Genomic DNA, 23,239 nt, shown 5'->3' on the forward strand with positions numbered 1-23,239 from the left:
AGAATATAAAGATTTATTTGTTTTTCTTTCTGCTTTGTGTCTGTGCTAGAGCTTCTGTAAGCTGGGAAACTTATGCCCCTTTGATAGTACTTTTATATCTTAGTCATATATCAGAAAAAAATTCTCATACCTGGAGATCCACCCTACGGAGATTCTGATTGGGTAAGTTAAGGTTGGGCTTACCCATTCAAATATTTATAAATCCCAAAGGTGATTCTGCTGTGTAGTGCGCTTGAGAACTGCAGTCCTATGGGCTGCTTTAGAGGTAGTGACAGTTTCTGTTTCATCCTGTACTTTTCACCTAGGACATGTAATAAAGGGGTCATGGTTAGTCTCTTAATCTAGTCTTGCAAACTAATGCAGTTACTTTATTATTTATAAAATGTTGCTTATTCTGGATTTAGGAAGGTAAAGCTAATTGATGTAAAGTCTGAGTTTAGAAGACTGAAAGGGTACTGTATTCTTGTGGGGATTACAGATCAATAAGGAGCTAAGCAAAAAGAGTTAATAGGAATTTATTAAAGCCTAAAAAAGTAGTCTCTTTGATTGTACCTAGTTTATTTTTTCTTTCTTTTGCAGCAGGGGCCCACTTCTGTAACCTGCACATTCATTACTCATGCCATCTCTGCTGCAGGCCTGTTACAGCCCTTTGCCATGGTTTAAAGCTGCTCATTTACTTTGAGGCACATTCTGATGGTGACAGGTTTATTTTAGTTTATTTTCATGGGCTTTATTTTGTACTCTGGTTGGATCTTTGAATTAGAGATCTTAGAGTGTGCAAATAGGCAAATATTGAATAGCTGCTTGTTGTATTTGATGAATACAGAATCCAAATGAGTACTGCTAATTAATGCGCCTAACCTTGTGAACTCTCACTTTGTGTTTTGAGATTTGGGAGGCATTTATCAGCATGAAACACTGGTCGCTGAACAGGCTGAGCTGGCGGAAATGGAACTTGTGATCTTTACGTCTCCTCAGCATGGTTTTGGCTCAGCAAATCAAGGAACTGGGGAATGGGGTGAAGGTGAATTTTAATTGTGCCTTTATTTGCTTTCCCTTTTTTTTGTTGTTGTTTTGGTTTGGTTTGGTTTGATTTTTGAGACCAAAACCAAAAGGGTCTTGCTCTGTCGCCCACACTGGAGTGCAGTGGCGTGAACATGGCTCCCTGCAGCCTTGAGCCCCGGGGCGCAAGTGATCGTCCCACCTCCGCCTCCTGAGTAGCTGGGGCCACAGGTGTGTGCCACCACACCGGCCTGTTTGCTTTCCTTATTCTTTCACTGTTCCTTTCTAAATAGATAAGAACCGTCTGCAGACAAGATTCTTATCAGTGGCTGAATGGTGATTTTAAAAGAGGTTAACTCTTTTGATTGTTGTGGACCACTTTCATGGTGTTTTCTCATCTTATTCTTCCAAACACCCCTTTTGAAGTAGATGAGGCAAATATTCCCTTTGGAAAGATAAGGAAATGGAAGCGCACAGAGGTAAAGTGACTTATCCAAGGCAACAATTCAAGTAAGTGGCTGAATAAGAACTGAAATTTGTCTTCTGTCTGAGGGTCCTTTTCTCTGTACTGGAGAATTATTTATTGACCAGAGGAAAATGTGGTCATGTGTGAATGTGCCCATTCACTCATTTACATTATTATAAAATAATGTGGGGGCTTCATAGACTTCTTCAAGCTCAACCACAGACGTAGAAGTCCGTGACTCCTGACTAAAGATTATTACTACTGAGTTTGTTAGCACCAAGTGTACCACCAGCATTTCACTTTTTTAGTGATTCTTTTATCATATTATATATAGTCCCAATAGCACATTTGAGTTAAAAACCTGAAGGAAAGGAGCAGGGAAAACCACCTGCCACCTCTTGCATGTTTATGCACGGTCACCTCAGCCTTCTTTCCCGATCTGTTAAGAAGCTTTATGAGATGACAATCCATTGCTTTTAGAAAGCACTCTGAGCATTTCACTATACTTGCCAATGTGGTTTTTCTATGGAAGTGGAGGAGACAAATACTGTTCCAGTTTTACATAAGTGAAAACTAGTTCAGAAAAGTGAGAAATTTTATCTAAGGCCATGCAGGACCAAGTGCAGTGGCTTACATCTATAATCCCAGCACTTTGGGAGGCCGAGGCAGGAGGATTGTTTGAGCTCAGGAGTTGGAGACCAGCCTGGGCAACATAGCAAGACCTTGTCTTTACTAAAAATAAAAAAAATCAGCCGAGTGTGGTAGTGTGTGCCTGTAGTCCCAGCTACTTGGGAGGCTGAGGTGGGAGGATCGCTTGAGCCTGGGAGATTGAGGCTGCGGTGAGCTATGATTGTGCCACTGCACTCCAGCCTGGGCGACAGAACAAGACCCTGTCTCAAAAATAAATGAATAAATAAATAAAGCCAGGCAGGATTTTAGATTGATGATACCATGTAGTGGTTTAGATTCCTAGTTGACTGTTTATTTGTGATTTATGTCATGTGCTTAGGCGTGTTCCCAGGCCTTGATTAAGGCTGGAATGTTTTCTGGATTTGCAGTATTTTTAAAGTGGGAGAATACTTGTGTGCATCAGCTCTAGGGTTTTTATGTAAGAAGAACTTAAGAGCAGCAATCTGATTAGAAGAGGGCTTTGTTCTGCACAGCAGGCTTCCTGTTTTTGCTAAGATTGTTTATATGGGATGGCTCTTAGGGGTTTTCTGGAAAGTGATGGGGGTCCTAAGGCTGGCCCCTTGCTCACTCTTGGTGTAACAACTTTATGTCTGTTATAAATAAGGTGACCATATAAACTTTAGCATTCAAGTTTGGGCACTTTTGAGAATAAAAAGTGATGCCAATAATTAGTTTCAAACAGTCCCAGGAAAACTGGGATATATGGCTGTCCTTCTCTAATTGAAGAAATACAGTCAGTGTTTTCTTAACCAATGTGATCAGAACTAGTAGGCCATGGGTTAATCTTAACAACTGGTTGAAGTGGGGAAATATTTTAAACTTTTATTTTAATATAGAGCATTTTTAATTTAAACAAATATATGTTTACTCTTCAGTTTCCTAATATGAGGTCAAGGTCCTTATATATAGATGTGATTGAAATACTACTTGAATTTTTTGCATAAACTATGCTCCCAGAGCATCATCTGTGCGTTCTAATTTGTTTGTTTTAAAGAGGAACAAGGTCTTAATGACATTCAGAGTAATTTGGGTCAAACTGTGTAGCTAGATTTGTATGATTCCCCCTTCTTGCCCAGTCTTTTACAGTTGTCCTGCCCACATCTAATTTGAGCAAAAGTTTTCAGTGTCTTAGACTTGTTTTTCACAAAGCATTCACATTAGAGTTGTTTTCAAGGAAACTTTTCTAATTTATTTCATTGATGTGTGTGTGTATATATATATATATAAAACATTTAATTATATAATTATAAGAACTTATGACTTCTGTAAACTGGCAGGTGAATAAACACAAGTGATTTTTGATAAGCCTACAACTCAGCTACTGGTAGAAGAAGGGCTAGGGGGCAAATAGGAGAGAGTTGTTTACTAGTTTTAGGTGGGCTAAGACTGTTAAAAGCGTCCCTTTATTAAACTTGGGAACTGGAGAACATTAGTTAATTTAACAAATTAATTGATTAAAAGAGGCTTATACTTTAATCAACCATAGGGAAGGCTTACTTTTGTTTCATCAATTTTGTATCTCCTTAGTGGTTACTTGGCTAAATTTTGTTTTATTGCTTTAGAGTCAACTCAGTTTGGGGGATGGGTAGGGAAGAGGATTACAGCAGATACACACAAACTAGAGATAATTTGTTTTGCTTCATTGGGGTGGCCTAACCAAGTAAGGGATGTTCAGCAGTGGGATACTTTCAAAACTAAGTGTTGAAAGTAGTGCTGAAGGGCCAGGCGTGGTGGCTCACGCCTGTAATTCTAGCACTTTGGGAGGTCAAGGCAGGAGGATCACAAGGTCAGGAGTTCGAGACCAGCCTGGCCAATATGGTGAAACCCCATCTCTACTAAAAATACAAAAACATTAGCTGGGCGTGGTGGTGCATGCCTGTAATCCCGGCTACTCGGGAGGCTGAGGCAGGAGAATTGCTTGAACCCGGGAGTTGAAGGTTGCAGTGAGCCGAGATTGTGCCACTGTACTCCAGCCTGGGTAACAGAGCGAGACTCTGTCTCAAAAAAAAAAAAGAAAAGAAAAGTAATGCTGTTGATTAGCAGTATCCTCAGTATAGTCCTCCCTCCCTCCCTCCCTCCCTCCCTTCCTTCCTTCCTTCCTTCCTTCCTGCCTTCCTTCCTTCCTTCCTTTCTTCCCTTTTCTTTTCTTTTTTAGTAATGTCTGCTAAGTACTTTACAGTTTACAAAACACTCCTGTGTATATCCAGTTTTGATCTTCACAGTAGTTCAACCAGGTAGATTGGGCTTTATTATCCCTGTTTCATAGATAAAAGAATACCAAAGCACAGAGACTGTCAAATGAATCTCCCAGTCTTCCTTACATAGGTAGTAAGTAAAGAATGGGACTTGAACCCCGATTTTCAGCCTCCATGTCTTGTATTTCCCTTTTGTATTTTTCTGTCAGTGTCTCTCTGAATATGAATGTTCTTTTGCTGGTGTGACAAGATATTCTGGAATCTTTGGAGAATGTGGGAGCATGAAGTCTTCATATGACCTGAAAGTCCCTTGAATAACTTATTTCTGTCAAGTTTTCTATCTCGTTTGTTAAAATAGTTTATGATCTAAAATTTATCTTTTCTTATTTTAAATACAAAGAAAAATATCATGTTGTCAATTTTTTTTTTTTTTTTTTTTTGGAAACTGTTGCCCAGTCTGGAATGAAGTGGCGCAATCACGGCTCACTGCAACATCCGCCTCCCGGGTTCAAGTGATTCTTCTGCCTCAGCCTCCTGAGTAGCTGGGATTACAGACATGCACCACCAAGCCTGGCTAACTTTTCTATTTTTAGTAGAGACAGCGTTTTGCCATGTTGGCCAGGTTGATCTCAAACTCCTGACCTCAGGTGATCTGCTCACCTCAGCCTCCCAAAGTGCTAGAATTACAGATGTGAACCACCACGCTGGGCCCATTCTTTGATGTTTGAAATGCTTGTCAGTGACTTCTCAAAACTATATTTTTTTCTTTAATTTTCTAAAATTCTGTTGAAAGGTACAATGTGGATATGTCCCACTGGTTAGCAGAAACAAGTGGGAACATCAAAGGAGGTGCTTACGCTGACAAATATAACATAGATAAGTAAAGATTTAAATTCAGAGTGGCAGGCTTACTTTTAATATAGAGGGTAAATTTAAAATGACCTAAGGGTTTTTTTCTTAAAAAGTCTTTTCTTTCCTCAAAAATTTTTTTCTTTTTTCTAACCAGTTTTTTCATGGGTAGAAAATGAACTTTATTTTAGTCAGATTTTTGCAATGAACTCTCAAGGCTTTTTTAAAATTGGGAGCCGTGGACAATAGCAAATGTATCTTCTGTAGTACTCATTTGACTTGGTTGAAGAAATGATAATGACTTTTCTTCCCTCAGGGATAGTTAGTGGAATGGAGGACATGGTAAGGGTGTTCAGGTTCTAGCTTAGTGCTTTTGAGCTTAAAAAAAGACTGTGACCCCAAGGAGGCAGTTGCTTTTATGTCATGCCCCAGTATACACACAAACATATGTGTTGACTATAACTTGGCATTAGTCTTATCAAATACTGCCTATCTTAACCATGTTCTAAGTACTGTGATATTTTCTGTCCCCTTCAAGAAACTGTTGATTGTGACCAACGATTGACCAAAACTGATGTCTGCTGAATTTTTCCTGGACCCACAAATGGATTGCAACCTGTTTGAAAAACATTATTCTAATACTTAGTGTCCTTAAAAATGCAACCTTAAAGAAACCCCATACCTTTATTTTTTTGAGATGGAGTCTCACTTTGTCACCTAGGCTAGAGTGCAATGGCGTGATCTCTGCTCATTGCAGCCTCCACCTCCCAGGCTCAAGTGATCTTCCCATCTCAGCCTCCTGAGTAGCTGGGACTGCAGGTGTACGCCTCCATGCCCAGCTAATTTTTGTATTTTTGGTAGAGATGGGGTTTCACCATGTTGCCCAGGTTGGTCTTGAACTCCTGAGTTCATGCGCTCCACCTGCCTCCTCCCAAAGTGCTGGGATTACAGTCATAAGCTTCTGCGCCCGGACACAAGAAACCCCATACTTTTTAGCAGTCACTCCCCTACTTGCCGTCTTTCCACCCAAACTGTAAGACCTCCCAGCTGGAGACTGGATTAAAATGGTTCAGAAGTAAAATGTTACCCCTTCTGTATCTCACAGTCTATAATAAGTTTCTTTCTGATCCTCTTTTATTTAATTGAACATGCTTGTGCTTTGCTCTTAAATTACAGGAAGTGTGAAATTGCTTTATTTTCCCCCCCATTAGGTTGTCTAGAACCCCACTTTCAGCCTTTGTGCAAAGCTTTTTCAAACTGTTGCTTCTGTCCAACATCTGACCTCAGGTCACTCATCAATAGTTTAGGTCCTTCTGTGGTGTTGTCCTTGCACCCTCTAGTGGATGAAGGTCTGGTGTATGCTATAGTGTCTGCAGCGTTCTTGTAGCACTTTTCTCAATCCATGTAATCAGCTTTACTATTACATTTTACATCATTTCATTCTTCGAACAGTTACAAATCTTTTCACTCCTGGGAAAGACCATTTTATTTCTTCTGCTGCTCACTGCCATGATAAATAATATGCTTATTCTGCTGTTTCCTGATGTGTCCAAATTTTGGCACTATTCTTTGGCTTCCTTCTGTTGAAGATGAGAAATTAGCAGTTTTATTTTATTTTTATTTTTTGAGACAAGGTCTCGTTGTGTCACCCAGGCTGGAGTGCAGTGGTGTGATCTCGGCTCACTGCAACCTCCGCCTCCCGAATACAAGTGATTATTGTGCCTCAGCCTCTCCTGTAGCTAGGATTACAGGCGCACGCCACCAAACCCAACTAATTTTTGCATTTTTAGTAGAGATGGGATTCCTCCATGTTTGCCAGGCTGATCTCGAACTCCTGACCTCAAGTGATCCGCTTGCTTCAGCCTCCCGGAGTGCTGGGATTACAGGTATGAGCCACTGCGCCTGGCCAGAAATTAACAGTTTATAGACCCTCTCTTTCCTTCTAGTGAAGCCATTTTTTGGGTCAAATCAGTATTTACTGATTTGTGAATACATAATAATTATATTATTATGACTATTTAAATATTTTATATCCAAACAAAATATTATTACTTTGCCTTTCTAACATATTTGTTTCCCTTGGAGTTACTAACTATATAGAGAAAATAAATATAAATAAGTATTTGGCAATTGCTTTTTAAAAAGCTCTATGGCCAGCACGATGGCTCACGCCCAGTCCCAGCACTTTGGGAGACCGTGGCAGGGGAATCACCTGAGGTCTGGAGCTCGAAACCAGCCTGGTCAATGTGGGGAAACCCTCTCTCTACTAAAAATACAAAAGTTAGTTGGGCGTGGTGGCGGGTGCCTGTAATCCCAGCTCCTCGGGAGCTGAGGCACAAGAATTGCTTGAACCCAGGAGGCGGAGGTTGCAGTGCGCTGAGATCATGCCACTGAACTCCATCCTGGGTGACAGAGTGAGACTCCATCTCAAAACCAAAACCAAAAACAAACAAAAAAAGTTCTATTAAGATGTCATTTCTTTTTTTTTTTTTTTTTTGAGGCAGAGTCTCGTTCTGTCGCCCAGGCTGGAGTGCAGTGGCGCGATCTCGGCTCACTGCAAGCTCCGCCTCCCGGGTTCACACCATTCTCCTGCCTCAGCCTCCCGAGTAGCTGGGACTACAGGCGCCCGTCACCTCGCCCGGCTAGTTTTTTGTATTTTTTAGTAGAGACGGGGTTTCACCGTGTTAGCCAGGATGGTCTCCATCTCCTGACCTCGTGATCCGCCCGTCTCGGCCTCCCAAAGTGCTGGGATTACAGGCTTGAGCCACCGCGCCCGGCTAAGATGTCATTTCTATACCTGAAATTTACTCAATGTAAGTGACTTGTTCAGTGATACTTAATAAACATATAGCATTATGTCACAGCCCAGTTTTAGTACATTTCCCTCATTTCCCAAATTCTTTCAAATTCTTTTGTAGTCATTCCCTGCTCCCTCTCCAGTCCTCCCTCTCCCCCCCAGCAACTACTGCTCTGCTTTCTGACTTCATAAAATTGCCTCTTTTGTGCTGGGCACGGTAGCTTATGCCTGTATTTCAGTACTTTGGGAGGCCAAGGCAGGAGGATCCTTTGAGCCCAGGAGTTCAAGACCAGCGTGGGCAACACAGCGAGACCATGTCTTTAAAAAAAAAAAAAAAAAAGGTCTCTTTTGGACATTTTATATAAATGGAATTATATGATATATGTAGTCTTTGGCATGAGATTTCTACAATTACTATAATGTTTTTGAGGTTCATCCAGGTTGTCCTATGTATCACTATATCATTTTTTTTTTTGCTAAATAATATTTAATTGTAGGGATGTATCACCTTTTGTTTATTTGTTTGCTGGCTGGTAGACATTTATATTGTTTCCAGTTTGGCTATTATGAATAGTGCTGATATGAAGAATTACCTGCAAGTCTGTGCGTTGACATACTTTAATTTCTCTTGGGTAGGTTTCTAGGAGTGGAATTACTGAGGCGATGCTAATCTCATGCATAATTTCTTCTTCTTAAGGGAAACGAAGCCGGTGCCGTGGCTTATGCCTGTAATCCCAGCACTTTGGGAGGCTGAGGTGGGTGGATCACTTGAGGTCAGGAGTTCGAGACCAGCCTGGTTAACCTGGTGAAACCTCATCTCTACTAGAAATACAAAAATAAAATAAAATAAAATATTAATAATCATAATAAAAGAGAAATGAGGTCGCCAATGCTGGAGTGCAGTGGTACAATCATAGTTCAATTTAGCTTTGAACTCCTACCTGAAGTGATCCTCCTTTCTCAGCCTCCCTGAGTAGCTGGTATTACCAGCTTGAGACACCATGGCCAGCCTCATGCATAACTTTTAAAGAAACTGCAGACTATTTTCCAAAGTGGTTTGGTTTTATCTAACTTTTTTGTTGTAATGACTGTATGGTAATAGCTCATTGTGGTTTAATTTGCATTTCCGTAATAATTAAGTAGGTACCTTTTCATGTGCTTGTTAGCCAGTCATGTTTGCTTTGGTGAGATGTCTGTTCAGGTTTCTTGCCCAGTTTTTATTTGGTTTTTCTTCTTACTGAGTTGTAAGAAGTCTTTATATATTCTGGGTACAAATTCTTGGTCAGATTTACAGTTTGCAAATATTTGTTCTCAGTTATGAGATTTTGTAATATGTATCTTCTTCCTTCTCCAATAAAAGAAAACAGAATTGTTTTCATCCATATTTGCTAGGTTTGGATAAATTCTGAATAACTATTTTATGAAAGCGACTATGAAAACAGGCATTTGCCTCTCTGCTGAGGCCTGGTGGTTCCTTCAAGGAAGATTTGCAGGTTTGTAGTGGCTTTGTGCTTGGCTAACAGCTTTCTCCAGATGCTTGGTGGCAAGCATGTTTGGACAAGAAAGCTCTTAATGTGATGAAGAGAAATTGTGCTGCTTTCTTCATGTCCTAAGGGATATGGCAGAGTGAGGATCAGCTAGGTTCATTAGCTTTTATTTTTTTAAACTGTAACTTCTTTTTTTTTGAGACAGAGTCTCGTTCTGTCGCCCAGGCTGGAGTGCAGTGGCGCGATCTCGGCTCACTGCAAGCTCTGCCTCCCGGGTTCACGCCATTCTCCTGCCTCAGCCTCCTAAGTAGGTGGGACTACAGGTGCCCGCCACCTTGCCCGGCTAGTTTTTTGTATTTTTTAGTAGAGACAGGGTTTCACCGGGTTAGCCAGGATGGTCTCGATCTCCTGACCTCGTGATCCGCCCATCTCGGCCTCCCAAAGTGCTGGGATTACAGGCTTGAACCACCGCGCCCAGCCTTTAAACTGTAACTTCTATATAAAGCTGTTTCGTGGCAATTTATCCGTAGACAGACACCCCTGCCCCCCCCCCCCCCAAACAGACACACACACACACACACACACACACACACCCCTCCTTGGTTCTGGGTTTAAATATCAATCCTGCTGTTGCAGGCTAAATGATTTTAGGCAAGTTTTTGTTCTTCTCCAAGCCTCAATTTCTTCATCTGTAAAATAGGAATAGTTCCTATTATGAAAGGTTGTTACAGTATCAGAGATAACATATGTAAATTTCTTGGCATGTAATAGGGCTAGTAAGTCATTTTTCTCATTTATTTTATGGAAAAGAGGCCGTAAGGAAGCTTTACAAGGGAATGATTAGTTCTCACACTCTGATTTAAGTCTATTTTCTCATTTTCCTTTTGATTCTTATTCACTATTTGAAATGAATCATATCTGTAGATTTGAAATTTCTAGCTCAGGAATCTAGCTGTTGGACATCTCCAAGAAAAAGAGGTCTTTGTGAAGGAAATGAAATCTGTGTAAGTTTATTTACCTGACTCATGAGTCTTGGCAGCATGCATATAAAGAGGGAGTCATTTTGGGGACTATAACCTGAGCAGAATTTTGTAAAAACTGAGCCAGACATTCAAGGCTTGCTACAATTTGCTTCCTATTTTTCCAGCTCTGTTTCTCATTATTACCCTATTAACATACACACACACACACACACACACATATATATATATATTTATATTTTTTTATATATATATATATACTTTTTTGAGACGGAGTTTTGCTCCTGTTGCCCAGGCTGGAGTGCAATGGCGCAATCTCAGCTCACTGCAACCTCCACCTCCTGGGTTCAAGCGATTCGCCTGCCTCAGCCTCCCGAGTAGCTGGGATTACAGGCATGTGCCACCACACCCGGCTAATTTTGTATTTTTAGTAGAGATGGGGTTTCTCCATTTTGGTCAGGCTGGTCTCCAACTCCCAACCTCAGATGATCCACCGGACTTGGCCTCCCAAAGTCCTGGGATTACAGGCATGAGCCACTGCACCCAGCCTGCCTTCTGCCTTATATGTCTCTTCACAGTCCTTCAAATATCTATCTTGGGCATTTATTTCTTCCTAATGCCTTTCGTTTGAAATGTTTCTCCTTTACCAGCAGAATCCTAAGTATCCTTTAAGATCCTTGTTGACAACTTAATCTCCCTTATGAAATCTTTCCTTATTGCCTCTGTTTGAATTTGTTTAACATGTCTGTATGAACATTTCCATAAAGTTTGGATCCAAGTGAGTTTGGGAAGTACTGCAAGGACTCTGAGGAAATCACTTAACTTCTCTTAAGATTCAGTTTTCTGTGAAAGTGAGGATACCATAGGATGTTTGAAAGGATTAAAGTCTTAAAAATGTCCTAGGTCAAGAGTGACTTACTGCCTGATGTGAAAATAGGTTGCACTAACCTCTGCCTTTGACTTTCCAGGTAATCTAGAAAGTCTCTTCTCATCTCTGGGCCCAAGTTTCTTCTTTTTGCTTTAAGGACTCTTTGGTGGTAATGGGTTTGGTTTTTGTGGGTCTTGGGAGTGTCATACTTTGAGTGTTCTCTCACCTGCTAAATCCTTCAGGGCTACTGTGGATCTGTGGATAGATGAATGATGCCGGAAGTATTAGAAATATGGCTGGCTTTTATTCTCATCGCTCTTCTGTACCTGGTTTGTCACATCCTGCCTTTTATGCCACAATTTGACTTTTTCCCCTAGCTTTGCCTCTTTTTGCTTAGTTTAGGGTTGCTGGGATTGTTAAGCTGTGATTGTTGATCCACTCATGACCCAGTTGCTTAAATATTTTGTTAATGAATGGATCATAATTTCACTGGTTGACTTTTCAGTAGATTGACCTGTTACTTTGTATATAGGCAATTGATTTGTATTGTAATGAGAGGTTTAATGTGACCATCAAAAAGAATTACCTGACTAAAGATTATTAATCACTAGGGCCATTTACAAAGGAAAATTACAGAATTTCCATTAGCAATTTTCAAAATCGAGAAATTCATCTGACTAGACTTGGTTAGGGCAGCTAAGTAGTTAGTAGGCATATTCTTGCTGTAGGGGTTAGTACTACCAAGCAATCGGTGGTCTTTTTATAATCAATTCTGGCTATCATTTTGTGAGTTACATTTAAGAAGCTTGACATATTTATTCAGTCCTTTGTTCTTTAACAGACAGTCACTGGCAGATGATTTAGAGTGAAACCAACTAATGAAGTATAAGGTAAGACAAAAGGCCTCATAGTTGGTGGACAATATAGTTATGGGTTTCAGTTACAGATTAAATAGTTTAATTTTCTTAATAGCATTAGCTGCATACTATTATACTGATCTCATCTAGGGTTGATTAGAGAGACGGGAATAAACAGGTAACTTAAGATCTTCTGTTAGAAACTTTGGTACCACCAGAAAATACTCTCAGCAAGTACTATGTAATCATGCATTTAAACAGCTCTGATCTCACTGGAGTCTCATTACTCTGCTTAGCTTTTATCTGCTGATTATTCTTTAGTGTGATATGCTAAGCCTTCTGTGATCTGGCTTCAGTCTTTTTCCTTCTGTTTTGTGTAAGGTACTCTGTTCAAGCCACACTGAGGGTTGGGGTAGCGTAGCTTTGAAATTAGATGTGGGTTTGAATTCTAATTCCTTTACTTACACTATTTCCCATGTCCCATGTTTAAATACAGTCCGTCCTTTAAATCTCACTTCAAATGCTACCTTCTCCTTGAGGTTTTGGTTAGTGCACTTATTTGTGAGCTGACTCAGTGTCCCAGGGCACATGCTTTCTACTTTGCTTTTTGTGTTTTTTTGGAGACAGAATCTCTCTCTGTCCCTCAGGCTGGAGTGCAGTGGTGCAGCCTCGAACTCCTGGGCTCAAGTAAGTGATCCTCCCACCTCAGCCTCCCAAGTAGCTGGAACTACCCAGGCGTGCATGTGCTACCACGCCGAACTAATTTTTTTAATGTTTTATTTTTAGTAAAGACAGCATTTTGCTGCGTTGCCCAGGCTGATTTTGATTTCCTGAGCTCAAGTAATCCTCTTGCCTCAGTCTCCCAAAGTGTTGGGATTACAGGCGTGAGCCACTGTGCCCGGCCTTCTACCTTGTTTTTGTTTTTTGTTTTTTTCTTTTTTTTTAGTTTTTTGAGATGAAGTCTTGCTCTGATGCCCAGGCTGGAGTGTAGCAGCTGGATTGGCTCACTGCAACCTCTGCCTCCTGAGTTCAAGTGATTCTCCTGTCTCAGCCACCTGAGTAGCTGAGATTACAAGTATGCACCACCACGCTGGCTAACTTTTATGTATATATTATATATAATTTTTTATTTTATTTTTTTGGTAGAGATGGGGTTTCACCATGTTGACTAGTTCGAGTTGGTCTCGAACTCCTGACCTCAAGTGATCCACCCACCTCGGCCTCCCAGAGTGCCGGGATTTCAGGCGTGAGCCACCATGCCCGGCCCAGCCTTCTACTTTGTAATAGCACTTTATCACTGCCTATCGCATTATGGTGAAAAGGTTTGACAACACACAGAATTCTGTAAGAACAAGAGTTCTCTCATGCTTCTTAGTTTTCTTGAATACTTTGCACAAAGTACATGCCCAGTATGAATTTGGTAAAGTGTGGTAAAGGGATAAATTAAATAAACTCAACTGCAGCCTGTTGAAATACAGAGACTGCTCCATTTGGATTTTCTCTTATAGACAAGGGGAGAAAAAAACAAAACTGTGGTTGGACGTTCACTAGGTTGTTATTGCCTTTGCCTGGCCAGAGCGATATGAAAAATTAATACTTAAGAAACCAGATATCTGATGTTCAGCAAGAGAGTGCCTCTTACACATTTAATGGGTTCAGTCAAGTGGATATTAAATGTAAATCTGTCATTTTATGGAGCCATAGAAGGCTCTTAAGACACTCAACAAATATACTTATTGAATTAGTAGAACTTTTCCCATGAATCTCCTATTACTGCATTAGGATCTTTGTTCCCTTAGTGTGTCTTTAGCCTATGCTCTCACAAACTTTGCGGTGTCATGTGGATCACAGGATCGTTTAAGATAAAGATGCTTTTAGCTCTTTAATTCTGGTATTTTGTTATTGGTGCAGGGAGCCCATACATGATCTTAATTTCAGAGTAACACGTGTCTTGGCATGGGAAGGGGTGTCCTGATGAAAAGAGGGCTCACGGGTGGAATACTGACTATGTGCTCGGCACTGTATAGAGCAAGTCGTTTTTAAATCCCATTTGAAGGGGAGGAAACCAAGGCTCAAAGGGATTAAGTCATTGTCCAAGGCTATGTAGTTGTTAATGAGTGAATCTGAGTTTTAAAATAAATGTGTTAGATTCCAAGGTTATTTTTGCACTGGGCACTTATTTACTTTTATTTGACTGTTATTTTTTTGCATTTTACTTGCATGCTTAATTTTTCTTTGCTCAGTAGCAAACATTATTTTCCCCACTTGCTTCCCTATTTACTAAGGGGTGATAGTTATGTGTTATATAGCTATAGTCCTGTGTAGTTTACAGGTATTGCTTTCATACCCATTCTCATTTGATCTTTGGTGAGACCCCAGTGAGTCTTTATTATTTGGGTGGAGGGGAACGGTTTTAATCTCCATTGGCAGATGAGGAAATGAAGATTTCCAGTTTCCTGAGAGATTTGCCAAGGGTGGTAAAAAGTGGCATAAAATTGGCTTTTTAAAAAAAAAAAAATCCTTGGCCACAATTTATTAAAAAGGCAAATGGAATGGTCCTCCTAGAAAAGATTTGGAAGTTAGCCAGGTGTGGTGGTGTGCACCTGTAGTCTCAGCTACTCTAGATGCTGAGGCAAGACGATGGCCTGAGCCTAGGAGTTCGAGGCTTCAGTGAGCTGACTGTGCCAGTGTACTCCAGCCTGGGCAACAAAAGACCGTGTCTCTAAAAAAAATATGGAAGTGTAAGAAGTTGGGGAAATAAAAGGAAAAAAAAAAAAAAGATATGAAAGTCCTGGAACCCGGTCCTCTGTGTTTCCCTCTCCCCATAAGGCTCTGCTGACTGGAAGACAGTTTGAAAACCAGTGAGGAATGATCAAAGAACTCTGGTGTCAGACAGACCTGAGTTCAAATTCCAGTTTGGACTGATACTTAACTTCTGTTAGGCTTACTTCCTCATTTGTAAGATGGGATGCTTTTGTAGGATTGCTGGTAAGTTTTAGCTAAAAAACGTGCCACAAATCTAGCACAGTACCTTCAGCTTCTGTGGAGGCAAGAGGAGTGTGTTAGGCAGTGTAGGCTGACCACTCACCCTGTACAGGACTCACACTAAATGTTGTGGGAAGTCATTACTAAGACAGGGCCATAAGATTTCAAACTCAGCACTTCATACCTGACTGAAGGTTCAGGTGTCACATTTATCAATAGTTTAGAACAGGAGGGGGCAAACTTTCTGTAAAGCATCTGAGAGCATCTGGGCCATATGGTCTCTGTTAGAGCTACTCAGGAACTCTGGCACAGTAGCAGGGAAGCAGCCTTAGATTATAGTAAACAAAAGAGTGTGGCTGTATTCTAATAAAACTTTATTTGTAGGTACTGAAATTTTAATTTCATGTAATTTTTATATGTCACGAAACATCATTTTTCTTTTGATTTTTCTTTCAATCATTACAAGATGTAAAAGCTATTTCTTAGCTGTTAGTGTGTGTGGGGGTTCTACAAAAACAAGTGGCCCATAGACCGAAGTCCTGATTTAGACATGTCTAGTTTTTTTTTTTTTTTGAAATGGAGTCTAGCTCTATCGCCCAGACTGGAGTGCAGTGGCGCAATCTTGGCTGACTGCAACCTCTGCCTTCCAGGTTCAAGCGATTCTCCTGCCTCAGCCTCCTGAGTAGCTGGAAAATTACCCACCTCGCCCGGCTAATTTTTGTATTTTTAGTAGAGGCGGGGTTTCACCATGTTGGTCAGGCTGTTCTTGAACTCCTGACCTCATGATCTGCCCACGTTGGCCTCCCAAAGTGCTGGGATTACAAATGTAAGCCACTGTGCCCAGCCTCATCAGTATTTTTAATACCAACAGAGTTTCACATTGTATTTGACACTATTTACAAAATCAGTTTATTCTCTCTGCACTAATACTAGCCATTTCTAAAATGAAATGCCATTGTGATTTAAATTTCACATATCATTATGCTAAATGCTGTTCACTTTTTGTTCCACAATCCTGAAACAATTAACCTGTTTGAAGATAAGCTGCAGATACAAGCACACAGAGAAGGGGACTTAGGAAAGCTGGAGGAAGGAAAGGTCTGTCTTGCCTACATATGGGCCTAGGAAAATTTTCTAACTGGAAACCTTGCCTCAAGTCTGAGTCACACTGGAGGGACTCTTGGCCCTAGGGTGGGAGGAGAAAAGGGAGGGAAGGAAGTGGCTATGTCAGTTTTTGTCAACAGAGGGCACCCAGAGCAAAGCAAGTGTTCTGTGACACTATAGAATCTGCCCTTCTGCCCCAGATGAATTTACCAGTCACAGAACTTCTTGCAGTGGATTCTCTTGTCTAGCTCTTCATTTTGTTTGATCTGTGTCTGCATTCTCATGTTTTTTCCCATGCTGGAACCAGAATATTCTAAATGCAGTGTTAATTGTTATTTCCTGACTGCTTTAAGTGGAAAACCAATTCCCTCAATGTCCTGGGGTGAATTATCCCATCTTGTAAAGTTGGCCTTTTGGGGAGGTGTTCAGTATTAGCTTCTAATTTAGTTCAGTATCCAGTGAGCATGTATTCCTAAAATACTTTTGATGTGAAAGAGCACTTAATACCTGTATAACATGTTGTAGGAAGACTTTGTGAGTCTTATTGCCTAGAGTGGTATCCTCAAAGTGTGGCTTCAAACCCAGCCGCATCAGCATCCCCTGGGAACTTACCTTTATCATGGTCTCTGCCTTTTCCCCAGACTTACTGAATCCAAAACTCTGAGGATGGGGTCCAGCAATCTGTTTTAACATGCGCTGGTAATTCTTATAGACACTCAACTTGAGAACCACTGCTATAGGGTAAAGGAGTGGAAGAGTTAAGGGCATTGGTATTTACGGAAGACTACATGCCAAGTACTTGGCTGGGAGTTTCCTCTTCATTTTCCACATGAGAACAGCAAGCCTAAAAGCATTAAGTGATTTGCCAAAGTCGTACATATAATAAGTGGTAGAATAGGGATTTGAACACTGGTTTTTCTGACTCCTGAGCCATACCATACTGTAGTGGCTGGTAAGAAAATGCTAAGAGACATTACAATCTTTAAATTAATACTTTTTTAAAAGTCCTTAAAATATATATATATATTTTTTTGAATTACAAAGCTACTTTTAATACTTTGGGGTGAGCCCCACAGGAATAAAAAACACTGGGAAGGGGTAACCCCCTCACCCCCGGGAGTGGCCCAGGGGGAGAGAGGCTACCTGAGGGGAAGGAAGCACAAAAGGGACCCGCTGCAGACTCAGGGCAAAGGGAATGCCATCGGTGCTGGGACCTGTGAGCACTACAGGAGGAAACGCGAGCGTGGTGGGACTGGCTCCAGGCACACAGGCGAAGGGCAAGAGGGTTGGACACGAAGCCACAAAGCTACTTGGGTTCCTCCTTCTTCTCGTTTGCCTTTTTCTGCTTCTGCTGCATGATCTCCGAGTCCCTCTGCTTGCGGGCGGCAGCAGAAAGCCCATCATCTCGGCGCTTTCCCTTAACCGAGTCGCTCTGCTTTTTCATATTCTTCTGGCGGGCGAGCTCACGCTGGTTACCGCGGGTCATGGCGACGGCAGCGGCTCCGACCTGCCTCCATTACGTCCCCTCGTTCTGTCCAACCAAAATATTTTTTAAAAATAAAAGTAATACGCATTCGTTAAAGAAAATTTAGAATATGCAGCAGATCAAAAGAATAGAATAAAATTTGCCTTAATATAGTTAACTTTATCTTAACGTTTTGTTGTTTATTATCTTGTTTCAGTCCAACTTTGTTTGCATATATACGCATTTTAAAATTCCTTACAAGATGTCAATCATATTGTGCAAACTTTTGTAAAATGCCTCCAGCTCAGCCCTACTTTATTACACACATCTTTTCATGCCATTAACTATGTCTGCTGCATCATTTCATGGCTGCCTAGTAGTCCCTTGTAAGGTTGTAAGCTTTTTTATCATAATTCTTTCTAAAGTCCGACTTGTTTTGATTTCATTATTTGCTTTTAGGAAGAATAGGATACTGAGTGCTTTGGTACTCTGGGTAAACAATTTGTCCAGAGTGGCTTAAAGTATAATAAATACTTAAGGTGATAAGCAGATTTTGGTTGAGAAGGGGACATGCAACTGGAAAGGCAATACTCAACATGTTTGAGGTTAAAGTGAGCCCAGAAATAGGAATACAAATTGAAGTAAAAAAGCCAAAGTATCAGGAATAGACTGGGATCTGTGAGTTAGATGGGTTAGAACAAATAGGAATACGATTGTGAACAATTTGATGGTGCCAACAACCTGCTTTTATTGTTGGCTTTTTGACATAGAGGCTGAGCTGCCAAATGACAGCATGAGAAAAACTGGGCATAAGACTTCCATAAATAGCAGTTATTTATTGAGGACTTTCGTGACCAGGCATCATATTAATCATTTACATAGATTTTTCCACTTAATTTTTATAATAACCACATGTATGAGATACATTAGTTTTCCCCATTTTACAGCAGTGGAAACTGACAGTGACATTTAAAGTAACTTGGCCAAATGCTTTGATTGGAACCAAATTAGTTAAAACTCCCAAACCTGTGCTTTTATGCTATCGTTTATCCTCATTCTTTTTTCATTCTATGGCGGGTCTTTAGCCACTATTCTGTGTGTATATGTATTATTTTACTATGTGAGCTGGGACAGAAAGAGACTAGGTGTGTAAGAAAGGACACTGAAGTCAAGATAGAGCAGACGTGGACTTGAAGAACAAAGCAAAGCTAATAGCCCAGTTGTTTTCATAGGAAAGGTGTAAGCCTGAGCTAGATAGTGCAGTGAGCAGAGGATGGGAATAGCAAAGTGAATCATTGATAGGAAGGAGCAGGCAGGCATTTGGAAACAAGGGATGGCTAGAAGAATCAAAGTTCCCTCATTAAAATTTCCTTCCCAAAGGAGGTTATATATTCTCCTAGAGCATTTTAAAACAGCTTTATTGAGATATAATTCACATACTGTACAATTTACCCATTTAAAGTGTATGGCTTTTAGCATGTTTAGTCATTCAACCATCACCATCGCCACAGTCAGGTTTAGGACATTTTTATTATTCCACAAGAAACTCCATTCCCCTTAGTTACCACTTCTTTTTCTTTTCTTTTTTCTTTTTTCTTTTTTTGTTTTTTGGAGACAGTCTTACTCTGTTGCCTAGGCTGGAGTGCAGTGGCATGATCTTCGCTCACTGCAAGCTCCGCCTCCCAGGTTCAAGCTATCCTCCTGCCTCAGCCACCTAAGTAGCTAGGACTACAGGCACACGCCACGTGCCTAATTTTTGTATTTTTAGTCGAGACAGCGTTTTGCCATGTTGACCAGGCTAGTCTTGAACTCCTGACCTCAAGTGATCTGCCCACCTCAGCCTCTGAATCTGCTGGGATTACAGGTGTGAGCCACTGCTCCCGGCCAATCATCACTTCTTAATTCCTCTATGCCCACTACTTCCCTAGCCCTATGCAACAAGTGGTCTCCACTTTTCTATAGATTTGCCTATTCTGTATATAGTTTATATAAATAGACTCAATAAAATATGTGGTCCCTTGTGTCTGACTTCTTTCACTTAAAACAATGTTTTCACATAGTAGCACAATCCATGTTATAGCAGTACTTCATTTTTTAATTGCTAAATAATATTATGTGGATATACCACATCTTATTTATTTATTTATTTATTTATTTTATGGTGGGAAAACATGTTTTTATGTTGGGAAAAGAAAAGTGAAGAGAATGAGACAATAAATAAGGATTATTTTCCTTAATTTAAAATGGGAGGAATAGGTGACTACTATGAAAACCAAACCCATCAGGCTTTCTTGAGGAATTACAGCTAAAGGCCTAGGTGACAGGACAGTTGGCATCTGCTGCTTCATGAATTGTTTGTAGCAGAGCGGCAGCTCTTTTGACCCGAACACGTGCAGTATTCAGGAGCTCATTGTGTAAATCTTGTGTGTTGGCCAGCACCATTGCCCCCTACAATACCTCATGGGGAACTGGAGAGCCTTTGCTGATCTAATCTGGATACATTTCCCCCAGTTACTGCAGCTCTGGGTCCCCAGAGAGTCCTCTCTAAAGAGCTGCCAGTTTGTTGAGTGCTGGCATTTGTAAGATTATTTCTGACTATATGATTCGTCCAGTGGAGATGACACCCATTTGTGAGGTCCTGATCTATTAAGCAGAAATAGCAACCATCGTTCCTGTGTTTTTGGAATGAATGCTGACTCTAAGGCCCCTGTATGTCTTTCTCAGCTGCAGAATTTGGAGGGCTCCTTTAGCAAGCAAACAATGCGCCCTTCTGGGTGCCAGGTGACTTTACTGTTGTTCTGTTGATTCCTGTTGCTCGCTTTCTTGATTTAATCTCCAAGGAGTGATATGGGTCAGGATGTAAGTCTTTTTAATTTGTACACCAGAAATGTTGTAGATGGCTTTCTACTTTGCCAGAACTTTCAGTCTAGTTTAGAGAGTGAATTGTAATCATTTGTCTTGATACCCTGGCCTTTTGGCATGTCAGCCCTAATACTGAAACAAGAACTCTGGGTAGAGGACGTCAGCTTGGCCCTCAGTTCCTGAGCCATTGAATGTCAGAGCTAGATTTAATCATATCACCCCTATTTTACATTTGGGGAAACTGAGTTCCAGAGAAGTTAGATGACTTACCAAAGCCATAGTCTTATTTTCTTATAGCTCTTGCTAGTGGCAAAGCTGAGTCTGTGATATTGAGCCTTCATTCTCAGTTGAGTGCTTTTTTCCCAGTGTAGAGCTGTTTCCTGAAGGACATGTACTGTCATGACCAAGGAGTGGCCAAGCCCTGCTGTACTCCATCAGCAGTGCAGGCTTTAAGGTGTACTTGAGAGTTTGACAGATTGCAATTGTGATGATGAAAATTTATAGGAAAGAGCAAGAGCACTGGTTTGTGAGTTTGCATGCCACTGACTCACAGAACCCAGCCCCTTCTGGCCTCCCCTTCCCCCAGCCTCCCGTGCAGTGCACTGTGTCCGGTGAGTATCTTCATGACTACATGATTATAATTCCTTGAGAGCCCCAGGCTATTTGCTAAAAAATAAATATGTGCTGCTACACTAACCTAACAAGCAGTCATCTTGTAGTTCCTGCTTGAAAATATTTGATCATGGTTGTCAGCTCTATGCCTGGTATAATTTTTGCCTAGCGTAATGTGAAGAGAAAAGATAAAAACAAAAATCCTTCTCTCACTGTGCATTTTGACTGTCCCCTCCTCTCATTCTTAGTGTACAGAATTCCAGAATGGGCCTTGCTTTCCAACATTTTCCTGTCCCATGACCCTAACAGATCTATTCAGCATGACCCTCACTGCTGAGATAGATCTGAACCCAGCCCCTTCACAGTGGAACCCTTAAGCTGGGTAGTAGTGCTACTTTCTCTTCCTCCCCTTCTTTTTTGTTGTGTCTTCCCCTACCAACATGAGCTCCTTTACAGGGAGAAGTTGTATCCTTCACTCTTTTCCTCCATCACCTAGCAGTTGCTCAACATAGTCATTTAATAAATTTTGGCATTCTCATGCTGTTTACCACTCATGATGGGATGGGTAAGGTGCTCGAATGCTAATAAGGTTGTCAGGTGGCTGTGTTATTCCTTTATAGAAGTTGTTTTATGTTCCTTAATAATAATTTATAGTACCAGGTACTATTTACTGAATGCTTGCTATGCATCAAGTACTGTGCTAATGCAGATATGCACATACCATCCACTTTTCATTACTTTTTGTTTTTTTTTAAAGTTTTCAGATAGAGTCTCTCTGTATCACCCAGGCTGGAGTGCAGTAGCGTGATCTCGGCTTGCTGCAAAACCTCTGCCTCCTGGGCTCAAGTGATCCTCCTGCCTCAGCCTCCCCAGTAGCTGGGATTACAGGCATGAGCCACCATTCTCAGCTAATTTTTGTATTTTTAGTAGAGACAGGGTTTCATCATGATGGCCAGGCTGGTCTCAAGCTTCTGACCTCAGGTGACACGCCCACCTCAGCCTCTCAAAGTGCTGGAATTACAAGCATGAGCCACCACGGCCAGCCCACTCCTCATTACTATTAACAACCACTCTCCTGGCTGGGTGCGGTGGCTCGCGCCTGTAACTCCAGCACTTTGGGAGGCTGAGGCAGGCAGATCACATGAGGCTAGGCGTTCAAGACCAGCCTGACTAACATGGCGAAACCCCATCTCTACTAAAAATACAAAAATTTGCCGGGTGTGGTGGCCCATGCCTGCAATCCCAACTACTTGGGAGGCTGAGGCACGACAATTGCTTGAATCCAGGAGGCAGAGGTTGTAGTGAGCCGAGATCACGCCTCTACACTCCAGCCTGAGCAACAGTGAGACCCTGTCACAAACACACACCCGTTCTCTCTGTAAGGTGGACAGTGAAGCCATATTTTACCAATGAAGAAACTGGGCTTTAGAGAAGTGCAAGTCACAGAGCTGGAAAGTGGTAGAACAGGCATTTAAATCAAGGTTGGCTTGATACTGAAGCCTGTGTTTTTAATAATCATACTGAACCTCGTTGAGTAGTTAATTTGCTGAGCATTACTGTGAAAGAGAGCTAAGTCACTTATGTTCCCTAGGATTTATAAATGAGACATCTGTGTTAGCACAGGGCATTAGTAACATGATTTAGATTAAATTTGGCTTTGGGATTAAAGAATAGAGACAAAGAGGAGACATAAGTAGCCTCTGCCACTTAACTTCCTGGAGCTGATTTGCTTGTGTTCATTATTGAGGAATCTTTCCTCTTTGAGTGAGTGTAGAGTGGTTTTTGGGTCATTTATAGTCTACACAGTTTCTGAGAGATGATCTGTCCGGCAATTCCAGATTATTTAGGATGGGCCTGGGAGAAGGTATGGCTTACTCCTGCTTTCTGGGCCATATTAAGGTGAACTAAAGCTGATTCCTGTACTGGCTGAGGTTGTAAAAGGACTTCAAGTTTTAGTCATTCCACAGGAGGCTTTCTCTTTGGTTTAACTGTAGTTCTTCATCCCTCACCCTGGTTTACA

The 23,239-nt window shown here is 41.1% G+C and overlaps 1 protein-coding gene across 16 annotated transcripts in view; it reads left to right on the forward strand.

The window, feature by feature from the left end:
* The window catches only part of RBFOX2 (RNA binding fox-1 homolog 2), a 295,689-nt gene that overhangs the window by 93,119 nt on the left and 179,331 nt on the right, over nucleotides 1-23,239 (forward strand). The window contains exon 1 of one of the 16 annotated variants that reach the window (XM_073006755.1): nucleotides 12,198-12,224. The exons of the other annotated variants lie outside the window; for them this stretch is intronic. Within the exon in view, the coding sequence (XP_072862856.1) occupies nucleotides 12,213-12,224 (12 nt within the window). The 5' untranslated portion in view covers nucleotides 12,198-12,212. Of the gene's footprint in view, nucleotides 1-12,197; nucleotides 12,225-23,239 lie in introns of those variants that run through there. 16 annotated transcript variants of the gene reach the window in all.

This window comes from Chlorocebus sabaeus, chromosome 19 (assembly GCF_047675955.1).
Source record: "Chlorocebus sabaeus isolate Y175 chromosome 19, mChlSab1.0.hap1, whole genome shotgun sequence".
NCBI lineage: Eukaryota > Metazoa > Chordata > Mammalia > Primates > Cercopithecidae > Chlorocebus > Chlorocebus sabaeus.